The sequence below is a fragment of the Podarcis muralis genome, chromosome 1, assembly GCF_964188315.1.
Source record: "Podarcis muralis chromosome 1, rPodMur119.hap1.1, whole genome shotgun sequence".
NCBI lineage: Eukaryota > Metazoa > Chordata > Lepidosauria > Squamata > Lacertidae > Podarcis > Podarcis muralis.
In genome coordinates, this window is record NC_135655.1 from 61613781 (window position 1) to 61631534 (window position 17754).

The 17754-nt window shown below is 40.4% G+C and overlaps 1 protein-coding gene across 3 annotated transcripts in view; it reads left to right on the top strand.

Annotated features, from left to right (window-relative positions):
• LUZP2 (leucine zipper protein 2) overlaps positions 1-17754 on the top strand; it is a 320774-nt gene that overhangs the window by 239086 nt on the left and 63934 nt on the right. For 2 of the 3 annotated variants that reach the window (XM_077929673.1, XM_077929685.1), the window contains exon 8: positions 12218-12334. The exons of the other annotated variant lie outside the window; for it this stretch is intronic. In XM_077929673.1, coding sequence (XP_077785799.1) covers positions 12218-12334 — 117 coding nt within the window. The remainder of the gene's footprint in view (positions 1-12217; positions 12335-17754) is intronic. 3 annotated transcript variants of the gene reach the window in all.

Sequence of the window (17754 nt, forward strand, 5' to 3'; positions counted from 1 at the left end):
CTAGCTCTGGAATCTCAGGCAGACTTTGAAGGATAACTCAATTTGAACTTAGTAGGACTTATGTTTGAATAAACATATTTATAATCAGGCAGTGAGTAGCATGGCGGGGTGTATATTGCAAGTGATCAAGGAAGTGGAAGAACCCATGTGCTGCAGTGAGCAGATTGTTGGAGTCCAGGTTTTAACGCCACTCAATAAGCATAGAGGATGATCTTTGACCACTTGCAATCTCTCAGCCTAAGCCGGCTCAAAGCGTAGTTGTGAGGATGAACCAGGATGATTTCACAGGTTCTGAAACCTTTCTTATAAGGCTTTTTATTACTGATTTTTCGGGTTTCTTTTAGCGATTTTACTGCTTTGTGTTAGTTCTTAGATTTAGTATTCTCAGGTGTTTTAAATTGTTTGGCTTTGCGTGATTTTAATTGTTGTCCAGTTATTGTTTTGTTGCTTTATAATTTTTGTTGAATGACCTATACTGTATTTTTAAAGGCAGCACGGAAATTATTTTAATAAATAAATAAGAAATCATAAGAAATCACTGTAAGTTCATTGGGATATACCTATCTTAAAATTATTGAGAAGGGATGAGCTAAAAAAGTGGCAAGAAGCTTTAGGTCCATGTGTGTGTAACTTTCAATGCCTATCCTCATTGAGCATGTTTTCTTGGACTCTGCATTACAGTATATTGCATCATTGACTCAGGTGAGATCTGTATCTTTCACAGCCTAAAGCAGGAGCGAGGGGTCTCCCCACACCACACCCTCTTCCCAGCCACACCTCATCTCTCCTCATCTCTGAACCAGCCCTGCCTTGCACCTCTCTTTAATGTTTTTCATGGTTGGAATTGGTCTTTGAACTTTGACATTGCCTCTTACTGGCCTTGATGGAATGTTGCTCAGAAGGGAATGCCACCCTTGGGCTAAGAAACTTTGAAACTTTCCCTACTCTCTGGCCTAAAGCAAGAAGTTGTCTATAAGATGTTTCTCCTCCTCAAGAATAAGCAAGTGGTAGTGGTCAGGAACTCACCTCAACCCTAAACCTTTGTGCTTTTGACTCCCCATCCACTCCATTCCAGCTTTCGGTCCCTACTCTAATTAGCGCAAGGTCTGAAAAGCATGGACTGAAAGCATAGATCACTCACAGTTGAATACCCAGAGCTAAGGTTGAGGGACATCACCCACTGAATGTGAGTATTAGAAGAGGCAACTGCTTCATTGAGCATCTCCATTTCTAAAATAAAAAGATCAAGCTTCGCCACTGCTGCTAGTGCTGACTCTATATGGTTGACCGCTCTCATGTTTATTCATACAAAACCAAGTGAAATCAATGAAGCAGCACAGTTGCAACTGCAAGCATTATGTCATCAAGTACATTTATTATGGGAAGGCTTCACTGCTTATTTTCCTATTCTTATGCCATTGTTTTATTTTATTGCCCCTCAGGCTCTTGGACTTTTTATTTAGATTTAAATTCTTAGGCTACTCTTTGGCCACATCAGTATACAAAGCAGTTGATTTATAAATCACATTTGCTGGGAGGAAGTTAAATTATTTCACCCATTCAATTCAGGATAGTTTCATTGGCCTTTAGAGGGCCAAGAGAAAATAAAGGGCTCAGGAATGCTGACTTTTCCAACTGAGGTGTGTTCAGTACTTTTCTAGAAAAATAGGTGTCGGTACTCACCATGAAGTTGTTACAGTAAATGCCATACTTTTTAACAACAACCGAAAAGAGTATACCCTTGAGTACCCCCTGGAGAAGAAGAAAGCACTGGGTGTGTTCCTCTTTGAGCAACAGTGATCTGCAGTTGTACCTTGGTTCTTGAACAGCTTAGTTGCAGAACAAATCAGCTCCTGAACGCTGCAAACCCAGAAGTAAGTGTTCCGGTTTGTGAATGTTTTTTGGAAGCCGAACGTCCGAGGCAGCTTCCGCTTGGTTTTCGAACAGTTTCGGGAGTCGAACGGACTCTAAGAATGGATTAAGTTTGAGAAACAAGGTACCACAGTACATCATTTCATCCAAAATCTTATAGGACTATAGAACCACATGGAGACATATTTTGTTAATTGAGGGATCGGTTGATTGCCTTTTTCTCCAAGGAGCTCAAGGTGGCATACAAGGTTCACCACTCTTCATTTCATCCCACAACAACCCTGTGAGGAAGTTTAGATGGAGAGGCAGTGAGTGGCCCAAGCTCACCCAGAAAGTCTCATGGCTGAATTGGGATTTGAACCCTGATCTTGAAGGTCCTAGCCCAACAATCTAACTACTATCAACATATATTCTCCATCTTTCTTTCTTTCTTTCTTTCTTTCTTTCTTTCTTTCTTTCTTTCTTTTGAGATGTGCTGAAACCTGCCCTCTGATTTCTTGAAAGTTTTCTTCTCTTGTAAATGAGACTTTATTTTTTCTGTCGCTTTAGAGTACGCCACTTTAGAGTTTTGGTGGGTATTGGGCTGGACTTATCTAAAAGGTGGGGAACTAGAATCTGACCAATGTGCCAGAGAATTATCTCAAAACAACAGGCGCACCAACACAGACCCACAGGCACACACCACTTGCTTGCTGAATGAAACGCCACCTCGAGAGGATATGCAATAGCAAAACCCGCACCCCATCCATGAAAATTTCACATAATTGTGTCCTCTGATCATTTCTGGATGCAATTTCTTTTCCCACTCACTGATAGAGAATAGGTGGGGCTGTGGTCTGGCAAACACAGAAGATATTTTCAGCACAACATGACTTTCTTCCCTCCTCCTATTTTATTTTACTCTTAGCCACATGATGACCTGCTTTGGGCTTGTCTTGCATCTCATCACAGCTGGGTATTCCCCTTCCCTTTCAAGCTCCATTTGGCCTAGAGCTCAGGACAGTTTAAAAATGCACTACTAACTTTCCGAGATCTTCAGCATCTTAATTATCTCTAGTGCTTCTCCTTAGGGCATCTTCAAAGTCCCAGTCAGAGCAAAGGCAAAAACACATAGCCAGCTTGGGCCAGAACTACAACCTTTTTTTTCTTTTCTTTTCTTTTTTTTTTTTTTTGAAGTCAATTACAAAACCAGTCGTTCAGTTTTTCAGTAATAGCAGCACCTGCATAATCAGCTTGAAGGACCCCTCTTGTTTGAAATGGCTGCAGAGCTGCTGCCGCCACTCCAGCTAAATTTATCTGCCTAACCTTGTCACACAAAATAACTTGGGCGACGTATTAAAGGTGCCATTAACTTCAAATGTAAGTCCGGAACCTTAAGGCCACCTCAGGGGCATGCAAAACTTTCCAAATTGGATTTTTTTCAGTTCATTAAAGATGTAATAACCTTCTTAATGCACAAGGCCACATTCAAAGCAGCTACAAAACAATAGAAAGACTGTTTCTAACATGTCAGAGATGAAAGGGGCTCTTGTTTCCTTCAGAGGTTTATAAAAATAGCAAAGGAATCTTCATGTGAAGATGAGAGAGAGCTTTGATTCATTACAACCTTTGCTTGACCTATTCACTGGTATGGATTAATTATGGTTTTATAGACCATTAACCCAATATCAGTTCATAAATATTACATCATACAAGCAATTATAAATCTATGTTAAAATTTGAATATATGTCTCCTACCTTTTGTCACTATTTCCCTTCATCTGCATTTTAAATATAGGGGTATTTTCCAGGATGTAGGCTTCATTCTGTGCCCATTATTTATTTACTTAAAACATCTTTATTTTGCCTGTCATTAAATAATACCAAAGGCAGTGTACAATAAAGCAATTCAATACAAAACAATTAAAGTTTAAAACAGCAAATCACAATTGTTGCCCACATGCACGTGGCATATTTTCCAGGAGCCAAACCCCCACTTGGAATAGCATACAGAGTCCAGGTGTGGGCTGGAAATAGCCACAACTATATTGGAAACAACAACCCCAAGGTTTAGTGTGTTAGATGGCTGCCATCAGGGAGCTGACTGACAATTTGAATCCACCTTTGCATGGGTCATTCCAGTGGTCCTAGTCATCAACTGGAATCTGCACATGAGCTACTGCTGGTGCTATAATGTAGCATCCTGACAAGACCCCTTATGCGGTCCTTCATTTTTGTATCTGTGATCCTGCCCAATGACTACTCACCATCACCACCATTGTGACAGCAGAAGAATAAGAGTTATAAATGTAATGAGATTAATGCAAGGGCCTTACTCCAGGGAAGGAGAACAGCCCACTAAGAACACTTTCTTAATGTTCTGGTTTTTTCATCGGCTTGTCTTCTGAGAAATCCCTGTGCTTTCCCCACATATTTGCTAGAGAGCACATACGGTTAATGGAAGGTTATGGCTGAGGAAATATTCCATCACTGAAATCTGTACAAGACCCATGGCTTCTAGGAGGGAGAGTGGGTCCAGCAGACTCCTCTGCATTTTACTAGGAAATGGATCTGCTCCAGAAATAGAATGAAACCTCTGGTGCAGGGGGAAAGAAGTGTTTTTGCTTTCCCCCATGGATGCCTTGGGGAATGTTGAGATGAGGAAGGAAATGAATACAGCTAGGTCCCTATTTCATATCTGCATCCTAGGACAAAAGCCCTCTAATCCAGTCTCCACATCCACCCTTATGCATCAAGGAATATACCTTTTTATTACCTTGTTGTTGTTTAGTCATTTAGTCATGTCTGACTCTTCGTGACCCCATGGACCAGAGCACGCCAGGCACTCCTGTCTTCCACTGCCTGGTCAAACTCATACTGGTAGCTTCGAGAACACTATCCAACCAACTCGTCCCCTTCTCCTTGTGCCCTCCATCTTTCCCAACATCAGGGTCTTTTCCAGGGAGTCTTCTATTCTCATGAGGTGGCCAAAGTATTGGAGCCTCAGCTTCACAATCTGTCCTTCCAGTGAGCAGTTTATTACTTTACCGTTGCTGAATCAAAGTTAATGAAGAAGCCATTCTGGCCTCCATAATAAATGCTGGGACTTTAATCAAACACGCTGAAATCTTAACTACCCACTGAAACTCTGCAGTTCCGTCCACACCTCTTCTGACCAGCTGTGATATGTTTCATGGTTACTGTGCATTGGGTACATCCAGAACCCAAGTAGCGGGGGCGGGAATGGAAGCTAGCCTGCCCTTTCTCATCATTTCCCTGAAGACCCCTTCCCCTGGATTAACTTCCATGAAGACCCAGAAACACAGCTTGAAAACACTCCCATGAAGCAATACAAATGTAAAGCCCCATTTTCTTACTTATCCATAAATGTTTCCCTACTGTATTTGCGTCAAGCTGATGAAACATCTTATAGGGCAGGCTGAAAAGAAGTGAAATTTCATCCCACCTTACTTCATCCCATTACATGTACCGCAATACATAACACATATGCAAAACAAATTTTAGGCTAGAATTACCCATTGGGAAGTTGCATTATTAAAAAAAAATCAAAACAAATAGGTCTGGAAATTGTCTGCTGTCTGTGTATGTTTCCTTGGAATACATAACAATGTTTATAAGTAATCTGGAAATGAATACAACTTGTTGTGCCATTTTTAAGGGCACTCAGGGTCCATATGCTAGTTCTTTTCAGATCCAATTATAAATGAAAGGCTTCTGGGATTATTGTTTTTTGTCTAGAAGTGTTTCAAATGCTTAAACATGTTTTCTGCTTTGATTTGTTTCTGTTGTCTGAGTGGGGGGGGGGAGGCAATAGAAAAATGATATATTACTTTGTATGTATTTTAGAGGATTCCCAGTAGCAGTGGGATGAAATGAGAGGGGTGGTTTTTATAGAGAAATACTAAGACTCAACTTTATGCACTGGAGCTATGGATCATGACTTGTGTGTATGTAATTATGTAATCTAGGTTTCCTGACAAATATTGCCATGACACGCTGCCGATTTCCCTCTCTGCTCTCTCTTCTGTCTTATCATGGGCCCTCCTTTTACAAACCAGAACAAAAAGGGGGAGAGAATGATTGGCAAATGAATCAAGAAGCCTCACTGAAAAAGGGTGAGACAGACACACACAAAATGGAACCTGTTCTTCACAGTGAAGACTATAGTTGAGATAGTGGTTTGATCACATCATCAAGTAAAATACCAATGATTTATTCTCATGAGTGTTAGTAAGAAAGACATGATGTGCAATGGGGGGGAAATGATCTATTTTTCCCCCTGCTGAAAATAATTGGAACTAAGTAAATATACAATTACTCAAATTCTCATAGCAAATATTGCCTTTGGAAAGAAGCTCAGGATTTCATTTAAAATACATACCATGCAAGCAGAATCTAAATATGGGCAGAGTTGGAAGTAAAATGAAGTCCTAAAGTCAATGAGTTGAACCCAAAAAATGACCTTTCTGGGCATGTTCTGCTCATATAAGGGCTAATTTTCAGTTCACATCAGAACATTGATTCACAGGCATAGTTAATGGAGGTTTGTTTGTTTGTTTTTATGAATGCAAAATGGGATAGTTTGAGGGATTTACCAGTAGTTGTCCTGGCAGCCACTGGCTACCATCTTCTCCACCCCTTCCTATATGTCTCTGTGATGATCTAGAGTTGTTTCCAGGGGCATTCCGGGGGTAGAAATTGCTACCACCATCTAGTGTCCATTGGGAAGACTGCCACTGCCACAAAGTGGTAGCAAAAGCAGAAGCAGGGGAAATGGTAAGCCACTTTCATATCACAATTGCCCATCAACAGTCCCCAAATTTGAGCTGCCAAATTTTTCCATGGCTAACTTTTGATTTATTCTTATCAGCTCCCAGAATCAGAAATCAGACAGTGAAGCTCCAGAAACTACATGTATGTGAACGGCAACATTTATATGTGAATCAAAAGCTCTGTGAAGCTCCTAGCAGACATTCCTAGTCCAGGACAGCTTATAATTTATATAAATGAAACCATTATTGGCAATTTAGACACACAGATAGAACTGAATACAGTAATTTGTACAACACCCATGAACCTGAATAATGCCCAATTGTCATCTCCTTAACTTTAGTATACGCACAAATCTAAAAGGATGCATTGAATTGACCAGATGTCAAAGAGAACAACAACTACCAGACTTTTAGAAGACATCTAAAGGCAGCCCTGTTTAGGGAAGCTTTTAATGTTTGATGTATTACAGTATTTTAATATTTTTTTGGAAGCCGCCCAGAGTGGCTGGGGAAGCCCAGCCAGATGGGAGGGGTATAAATAAATTATTATTATTATTATTATTATTATTATTATTATTATTATTATTATTATTGGCACCTATTTGCCACCATACTTTTGTGAAGCTAATGATGAAGTGCTCAAATCTACTAAACTAGAACAAAGATTAAAAATTTGCACACAGTCTCACTATTAATGAAAGACAGGACAGAATAGGAAGTAGGATGAAAGGAAAACACTATTTGTTTTGAGGACATGTGTGCCATGAACCAGTTTTTAATCATACTTTAAGAAGTTGTTTATGCATGAGAAGGTGCATCAGAATGTGGATGTGCATGAAAATGGGCACCCAACTAAATGTAATGCAGTGCAGATAGATGGTCACAAACAGGTAAGCATCCCAATGTGCATTTTTGTGCATATCTAATTTATGTTTGCAGTTCTTGATCCGACCGGTGACATGCCTAAAAACTTGCTTTGACATATGGCTCTTCTTAGCCAAAGCTGGATTAGGAACACAACGTACATGCAACTATTCACAGAGCTATGTCAAAGGACGAAATTTGTATTTTTCATTTGCACTGGAGAATTTGGAACTAATGAAACTAGCTGGATATAATGAACACACAGAGAAATCTCATGAGGAAAGAATCCCCAGAAGTATTTGCAACTATTGTTCACCCTCGGGCTACAGTAGTATCAAAACAGACCTTACTGCAGCCCATTAAGCATGCAGCAGTGCTTCTGGAGTCATTAATGTGCTCATCAAGACAGCATCTAAAACAATAGTCTTTTTAAAAGTCTAACTCACAGCTGGTAAATGTATTGTTCACATCTGTTTGATGTGCTAAAAGGTTAGTGGCTGACTCCCAATCTTTGATTTAGTGAGCAAGCCAGGTCTGTAGATTGAAAGTCAGCTATCCTATCTCTGATAAAGCATCGAATACAACTTTAAAGCCTGCATACTGTTTGACTGTGAAGATAGTCTCATGAAAGGCATTGTCTCCTTAAGTTATGGTTTAATCTCTCATCTCTCAGTTCTGATATTTGCTATTTTAGCCCCTCTCTCTGTTCTGTACCTTTAAAGCACATTTGAAGCACATTCTTTCCCTCAAAGAATTCTGGGAACAGAATAATAGAACTGTAAAGTTGGAAGGGGCCTTGAGGACTATATTGTTCAACCCCCTGCAATGCGGCAATATCCATTCGGGGATCAAACCTGCAACTTTGGCATTATCAACACCACACTCTTTGTCAAGGGCTGCTGGGAATTGTAACTCTGTGAGGGGTAAACTACAGCGCCTAGAATTTATTTGAGGGAAGGGGTGTGCTTAAAATGTGTTTCATACACACAGAGACATATACTCATTTCTGTTTCCTTAGACTTTAGTGTGTGTGTACACAGTATAGAGAATTTAATATAAAAACCAACACATTCATATTTCTCAATAAGCATCTAGTGGCTAGGCCAGCAAAGCTGCAACTCCTTGTGGCATTTCTGCTACCACTTCTGTGGGCTTGTATTCCTGACTTCACCATTAAGACCAAGGAATTACGACACAAGTCAAGGTCTCTAGCATGGTGGGTTGAGTTGCAGAAGAGCTGTCCAACCACGGAGTCACAGGACAACAGGAACGGACCAGAATGTGATGCTGTGCCAGAAACAGCTTCTTACAAACCCAACCAGTTTTACACCTGCTCCCAGCCCTTCCTAGAACATTAGCAGGGCCCTGATCCAGGTGACGCATAGAGACTTCCCCCCCTCTAGAATGAGGCTCATTCTGGGTTCATACTACCAGGTATGCACTGCACCTCTTGGCCTGGCCACCTGCTTAGAGTTGCCACCACATTTGCCATTTGCTCCTGGGGTTTTGGCAATGAGTGTAGAGGGGATAGGCTCTGTGATGAGCCAGGGCACACTGAATCCTTCAGATCAGTAGGTTCCTGGAGTGGGACATCATTTAGGGAGGTGTTGTCAGAATATTTATCAAGATCTGCCAACCAACAGCCATGCTGGGACTGGCAGTGGGACCATTCTCCAAGCAGAAAGTCACATACACTTCTGGCTCCAGTCTGTTCCTGACACAAAGGTGGTGGGACATGAGACACAGAGATTCTTACTGCATCTTCAAAACTGCCATTTATTGAAATGCACAGCAGCAGTGAATTGCCTGTCATATTGAGTAAGATTTCAGGTATGCTGCTGCGCTCGTAAGAGATTGGATAGGCAAATGGGAGCAACCTAAGTTCTGTGTTGTCTCCTGAAGCAGTGGTGAATTGGAAGGTATTCTTCAGGTTGCAGTAGAGCAACTTACCTTGTGGCCCATATATCAGGCCTCCCCAGAATGTCCTTCAAGCTTCTTTTCTTTTCCTACTCCCAGATCTTCTCTTCTCGTTGCCCCAGTAGTCTTCTTGGCATCTTGCTGTGCTTGCAGACCCAACCACAATATTTGCAGATGACATTTCCTTATGTGCATCATTAGAGAAACCTAATGCAATGGGAAACTGCCCTTTTAAACATCATAAATTTCACCTACCTGCTCATATGTGGCTGACCAAAGCCTCACCTTCTGAGGTTGGTTTTCCTATTTTATGGTAAAGGAGCTCTACCTTCCTTTAAATAAGATCAGCGTAATATATATACAAAGCAACACACCTGGGTTTGGGCTATTAGTAGACACTGAGAACTGCTATTTCATGAAACCCCTAATAGCAGTAGGTAAGGAGACACCCTAATTTTACTGAAGAGGTGATATATATGAATGAAGACATAAAATGTAATTGACTTTGGTGCTTAGAAGCTACATTAAAAGCCCAGTGTACATTAGCATGTTTTATCTTGAGTTTCAAGCATCACTCTTACATTCTTTTCAGTTTTTGAAGAAATGAACATTTCAATACAACCTTGGGGGAAATGAAAAAAAAATCCGGTTTTTCTTGACTGATTGTTAATTTCAGCTTATGAAATTCTAAGGCAATAGATTCTTTTCTCCTAGAGAAAACATTCTTGATGAAGAGAATGGTTTGGTAAAGAGTCTTCCTGATAAGGGTAGGGCTGTTGGAGTGGGGTATAAAAAAGCAAGCCACTGCTAGTTCTGAAATCCTTGGTGTGCCCATCCAGAATAAAATAGGTTTCAGTACTTATTTTTGCAAACAATATGCTAACAGCAGTTCAGTAATAAAAATATAATATCTTTCAGATTCTTGTCTCCAGGCTTACGTCTCTTGTTATTAAGATAACATATTGAATTTAGCTGGGAGTTTCTTTATCTATTTCTCATCTTTAACAAAGTCACCACTGTGAAATTTCTTTCACAAGGGGAAAATATCTACTTCTTCATATCCAAAAGCTGCTATAAATTCTTTAAGTAATGTTAGTGCAGTGAACTGACATAACAACCCCATTTCTTTTGCTATGTCTTGTTCACAAACATATCTAGTTTTTTCTTATGTATGTATGTATGCACATGCAGTGAGTGAAATTATTATGTTTTATGTCTTTTAAACTTTGTAACTAACCTTTCTTCTTAGACAAGATCTCACGTAGTTATATCATACATACTCTTCCTGAACTACAGTCAGTAACCTTTTACACTAAGGATGTCATATTTAGAATGTATTTCTATTGTTTTTTATTTACACAGCACCATTAATATACATGATAGTTTAAATATACATATCAGTTAAAAAATAAATCTGTGTCCTGCAGAGCTTACAATTTAAATGTTAATAATAGGGCAGACAGCAGAAGGAGATGGGAGAAGCAAACAATAATTTAAATTTATTTCTGATATTACTCTAGCAGCCCCTGCAAGAGCCACAAATGCTCTCCTCTATTTTATTTCAGTTTTGTGCTTTGAAGAGCACTCCTAGCAAGTTCAGATAAGATGAGTAAAAATTTGGGGAACAATCTTGGGATTGGTTGTTTCAGACAGGCACTGAATATAAAGCAGGGGGGGAAACACAATGAAAACAAAACTGAATGGCTAGTTTAGATTAAGCCTAGTAGCAAGGGGAACTATGAGCATCTCTAGCCTCAGCAGCAATGAAGGATGGTGTCACACAAAGTTTGGGAACCTGGATTCCATGGACCAGAGTCCATAGAGGTGAAACTATTATGGAACCCATAATGGCATCACTTTGTAGTTCTTCTGATAATATACCTATCTACTGTGTCACCAGCCAGTCTCTAAGTTGTCTTGGTGAGGTGGGGAGGACAGATTTTTTTATTATTATTATTTAAAGCACTTTTGGGATGTGGGTAGCACTGTGGGTTAAACCACAGAGCCTAGGACTTGCCGATCAGAAGGTTGGCCACGACTGGACCTAATGGTCAGGGGTCCCTTTACCTTTAAAGCACTTTTACTTCACGCTTCAGTCAAGAAGCCCTTGTGAGGTTGCAATACCTGGCTGCATTCAGCTCAGGGGAGTTCACAAGGTGTATGAAACTGGGCTAACTAGCACTGACATACTGAAAGGAGTCTGACATTTGCAACGTTTGAGAGTATTTCAGGCCCCAAGCATAGGAGAAACTGAAGTCATCATGGCATTTGTGTCTTGCCACGAGTGTTGTTGATTAAACCGAAGTTTACTTACACAGAGCAAGCTGTTGACAGATTGATGGCACTATAAAAATGCATTTTATAGGGATTTCAATTTGAGGAGATAACAGTACTTTACATTTTAATAGTGAAGGAATCTTTTTGTTGCTGAAATGTGTTTATAGCTTCTATTCTCCCTGGAATATCAGTTTTGCTAGGATATGCTAGGATATGTAATTAGCTACTTTTAATACGGAGAGAACGTTAACAGTGCACACTGTTGATTCATTTTTTAATTTGGGAAAAGATAGAATGTACAGCTGCAGTACAAAGACAATTATGCTTAAAGAGAGATATAGATATATAAACAGTAACAGAAATAAAGTCACTTACAGTGCAATCATATGCATGTCTATGCAGGAATAAGCAATGTTTAAATTACATTGCTTATCCGTGTTTTGACTATTTAACTCTGAAAGCTATAATGTAAAATTGAAAAATAACGTAACGTCATATTTATTACTGTCTTGCAGATCTCTGGTCCAGATCCCTACACTCTAGGGCATGTAGAGAAATACTTTTATTTTCAGTCTGAAATGAATGTATGCTCAAAGAAAATTGGTTGGGAAGTGGTTTGTCAAAAACACAGAGTGAGTTCTGAAGGTTATTTTAAAAAATTCCACCAGTGTTCTGCTAAATTATTGTTTCCCATTCCAGAAACATCTGTTTGGATTCTGAAACCTCTAATTCTAAAGATAGTTATGAAAGTTTTTCTGCTCCAGAGGTGTCTGGGATGAGTAGAGTAGTTACAATTCTATGGTGAACTGTTGTGTACATGAGATACGCATGGGTGTGTAGAGAGAGCATACAAGGCAGGCAACATATGCAGGGCTGCACGTCTGTAAGAATTTGTGCCCAAATTAGAATTACATCCATATTTTGTGTGTGGGCAGGTTCTCTGCCTGAGGTGTTAGGATCTGCAAGCATTCTAGTGGCACATATCTACTTAGGACCTTATTCTTCTTATTAAATTTATATACTGTCCATCTGAAGATCACAGGACAGTTTACAGCATAAATTTACACATCATTAATAACAGGAGTAAAAGAATCTGGCCAGGCTTTTTCCTGAAGAATGCCGTCACAATTATAATAAACACACTACAGACATCAAGTGACTATGTACATGTTTTCCCTCAAAATGAAAATTATCTCCATGTAGGGAAAAGCTGCCACAATTGAATCAAATGTTAAACATCACGACTGTGATGCTACCATCTATGCATGCAGAAGCTGTGGCCACATTTATGTTGCTCTCGGGGCCGGCCCACCCATGAGGTGGAGTAGGCAGTTGCCTCAGGGCAGTGGGCTCCGGATAGCTGGGAAAGGCAGCAGATCATGCCTCCATGGAGCATGCCCTACTCTTTTCGGCTGTCACCATTGCTTACTCTCCCTCCCCTGCTGTGTGCCTGCCCACTGCCCAGCAGACGCACAGCAGAGGAGGAGGAGGAGGGGCGGCCTTTTTCTGTTTTTCCTCTTGTAGCAAAACATGGTGGGCTGGCACTGGTCACCCTGTAGGAGAACCTGGAAAGTACACCGATTCACTGAACTAGAAGGGGAGTGGGGACTTAATTTCAGCCCTTTCCCTCTCCTGGACAGCTCATTCATTCAATTCCACCTTACTTGACAGGGCTACACATATGCAGTCCTGGCTGCTAAATCGAGCTGAGGAATCATATGTGATTGACCAGGGTTCCTGTCCCCTTGTTGGAAGCCGTATGTGTGAGTAAGGCTCAAGTCAATCATTCATTGGCCATGGAATGTGCCCGGCGCATGCAGAATCATTGAAGAGGTGGGGCCCACAAAGCATGATTCCCTCGCTCCTTCATGCATTCAGACTGAACACCTGAAGAGGTCTTAGCTAGAATGGGATAATAGGGAACTACAGTAGTCTCTGCCAGCAACTTCTTCAGTTGTAAACTGCTCATTATTTTTCGTCTCATTTGTCATTTCCAAAACTTTTAATGGATAATTATTTCTCAGGTCACCAGGATTTAACTCTTCAGTATAATTGGGCAAAACAATTATTATCTGTCTTTAATTTTTCAGTGAAACGTTAAACATGTATACCCGAAAGTAACCTGAGAGTAGATCAGGTTTTTTAAAAAGGGAAAAAAGAAAGAAAATGATTTAATTAGAAACAATGAATTGTTCTCAAGTATACAATTGCAGTCGCAAAATGAAAGATTCTGAAACTAAATAGGATATGCATTTGAAAGGATAATTATTACAATTACTGAATGTTCTTTTAGGAAGGCCCTCTTATACTCAGTGTTTACATATTGTCTCATTTTCTTTTCATATTTCAATGAAATTAATTAATTCAAGATCCTTTTAATATATAATTACTTCTGATATAAACTATGCGCAACATACTGAAAAAAGTTTCATTTGGTAACATAGCATCCAATTTAACTATGAAAGGCCACTTGGAATACACCGTGATCTCTAGGAAGCAGGGAATATTAAAATAAAATAAACATTTCACTATGGTGGGGCAGAAGAGACTTCCAAGGATGTTTTTAAATTACTCTAGAAATATTAGGGCTGGCAGAAATTCTGGTGACAGTCCTGTTCGACAAACTAATGGAAGAACTTCCTGAAAACTTAGTGCAATATGGACCTAGTGCAAACACTATCTTTATAGTGCATGACCTTGTGCAAGCAACTGCACAATACCTTGTGCTAGCAGTAGCACACTGATGAATTTTAGTTCTCTTTTCTTAAGCAAGGATCTTGCACTGTCATTAAGAGCCCTTTCCTTAGGATCCACTCTACTGATCTACTATTCAGGACAATATTTGAAATCTTCCATTAGATCAATAGTATTCAAGAGTAGCTATGCTAGGAATGTTTATTAGATATTAAGTTTTCTTAAATGTGAATTCTCATATAGACAACTTTGAGTAACATTGGCTTTTTTCACCTGTGGTTCACAGGAGCTGATGTAGAGTTCGGATTTCATTAATGGAACTTTAATCCTATTAGAATTTCATGTGTATCATGTGAAAAACAATATGTATTCATTCTGTTTCTGTTCTATATTATATATTGCATAAGTAGGTAGCCTTCAATATAATACACATCATTTACATGCTAAATCACATTTTATGTTCTGTGTTTGTAAGATGTTATGTTCATATTTGTTTGTCAGATATACATACGGTGGATTTTTGTTTGCGTGCAACGATGAAACCTAACAGGTCTGTCTGTTGTCTTGAAGAAATGTGAGGTCTATTGTGCTCCCAGGACAGAGTCCTCTGCAAAGTGCTGGGAAATGTGTGGGGATTCCTTGGTATATTATTTAATATCAAAAGGGTTGCTTAAATGAAGCAAGTCTGGAAAGCACTGCAGTAGAGAGAAACAATTGCTAAGACTTTCATAACTGGCACTTGAAAAAAGCAACATTAATCTGTTAAAGTTCACTTCTGATGTTGTGCCTTTGTTCCCAATACTGAAGTGATACACTCCTTTACTATTACTTCTTAATTTTCATTATGCCTCTCATAATGACTACCCAAGATTGTTTCTCCCTCATTTCCCAGTTACATTTCCTAAGTATAATGATCTCCCCACCTCAACCTGGAGGGCTATGTCCTACCTTCTGAAGCAAGCAGAAAGCACCACACTGTCACCAGTTCCACTGATTTTCTTTCCAACATCAGCCCCTGAGCCACAGCACAGATTGTTCTGGAGCGCTGTCCAAGTATTTTGGGGACACAAAGGCCCAGGGTGGGGGCTGTAAAAGGCCCCCAGCCTTCTACTCGCCATTTTTGGGATGCCAACCATGGCCACTTGAGAATTCATTTTAGAAGGCTGAACACCACAACTGATTTTATCCCTTTTTGAACCCCACATTTCTTCCAATGTTCTCAAGGTTAGCCGCATTCCATTTTTTTTTTTATATATAAATTTTTATTGAGTTTTCAAATTTTTAAAAGACAGACAAACATATAAAGACAAAACAAAACATGCATGATTACATAGCCTTACTTTCATTACCTTCTTTCATTGACTTCCCCGCACCCCTCTTCCCACATTCCAGTTTCATTAATTATCTCAGCAAGTTATTTGCTCTCCTCCCTTAAATATTTCTTATCTTTTCTTAAAGTTTGTCACTTATGCTTGACCCAATTTAACTTATCCAATTTTACACAATAATTCCTTTCTCTAAGGACGGCCTAAATTCTCTCCCATGAATTCCTCCCTTCCCATATTACATCAAAGATCATATTGTAACTGTTCTAGATCTCAAATTTTAACTATTCTAACCTCCCCTCCTCCCCTGCCCCGGTTTCTGTCCCTTCCCAAACCAATGTCCCAATAGATTGGCTGCTTTAGCCCGGGTTTCTCACATCGGAGGCTCTTGAGCCCCAGTTAGTCTCTCTCCACCAGTTTTGTTGGTAGTCCATTTTGTTGGCCCTCTCTTCTTGAGGAAGTTCTGTCACCAGCCCCTTCTTTTTTTTCCCTTCCAAGTCAGTGAATATCAGTTTCTGCTCAGGACCACTCAGTCTCTCATACTCCAACCTAATGAAAAAGTCCCAATCATACTTGTTTACTCTTATATAGTCCAATATTCCAGTTATTCCGGGGACTTCTTCCTTTGTCTTTCTCTCCTTTTGCAGATTTATGGTCCACTTGTCATTTTCTTTGTTTCCTTTGTTCCCAGAGGTTACAGGCTTTTGGTTGGTTTTTTCCACCTGAAATTCTTCTCCTTCTTCCTCTTCTTTTTCCCCCAGTTCCACAGTTATCTCCTCCTCTGCAGCTGCAGAGTTTCTTTCCATCAACTTTGTATCATTAGCAGAGTTGCTCAGTTCCAAACCGAAAGTCTCCAGTTGTTTACTTATTGTGGTACTTTGCTCTTGTAAAGTTCCCACGAGAAAGAACATCCTTTCAATCTCTGCCCATAGCTTCCCTTCTGCAGCCATTGCAATGTCTTTAGTTCCCTCCAGGGGGATTTCCATCATGATCCTATTCCAACAATCCGTTACTTGTTGTTCCCAGCCACTTTGTTATTCCCAGTCACTTTGTTTCAAAAAGTTCAATTTTAATGTAGCTCTTTTAATCCGAAAAGATACTAATAACACAGTTCCAATTCTTTACCGCTCGTTTGACAGCTCTTTTGACAGCTGTCAAACTCTTTATTCTTTTTCCTCGGGCTCCCACGCAGGGCGCTCCCGGGTCCAAGGGGGGGGGGGGATTGCCAAGAGAAGAAATAAAGAAAAAACTTCTGAAATCCTGCTCTTTTCCACTCCAGCACAATAACTTTGTAATCCAATTCGTGAGAGTTATCTATTTAAGCGCCAAAGTCTTTCCGCCTTAGTGCTCCTCTCCTTGCTTTGGATCTTTCTGTGGGGGGGGGGGTGCGGACTTCCTTTTAACACACCCCCGATCGTACTCAATTTTAGGTATAAAATTTTTAGTGCCAAAATTCCCTTCTACTCACGGGTTATTTGTTTCAGTCCAAATTTCAGGAAGAAAGATAGCGCTCTCCGGTCATGGCTCGCGGCTTCGCTCCGCCAAGGCAGCGATCGACTCTCAGCGCCACGCCACTCTCCGGTCCACTCCGTAGCCTTTAAAAAGGCTCTTCGCGGGTCAGGGAGGGCGTTTAAGGTGCCCACCGAGTCACCATGTCCGCAGGCTTCAGCGCCTGCGGTTTCTAAGGGTCCCCGTGTCGCCGGCACGGCAAGACCCGTCCTTAGCGGAGCCGATTCCCTCCGGAGCTCGGAGGGAATCCGCCATTACCCCGTTCGCGCTATCCCGGAAGTCCCACAACTGATTTTATCCCTTTTTGAACCCCACATTTCTTCCAATGTTCTCAAGGTTAGCCGCATTCCAATTGTATCATTGCAGCAACCCTGTGAGATAGGATAGGGCGAGAAGTAATGGTGGGGAGAGTGCAGGTTTTCTCTTGGGTCTCCACAGTCCATGGCTAATCTTCATCTGCTACAGTGATAGATGTTTCATCATCTTTAATGCAAAGTCCAAATTTGCATCATAACGTATCAAAA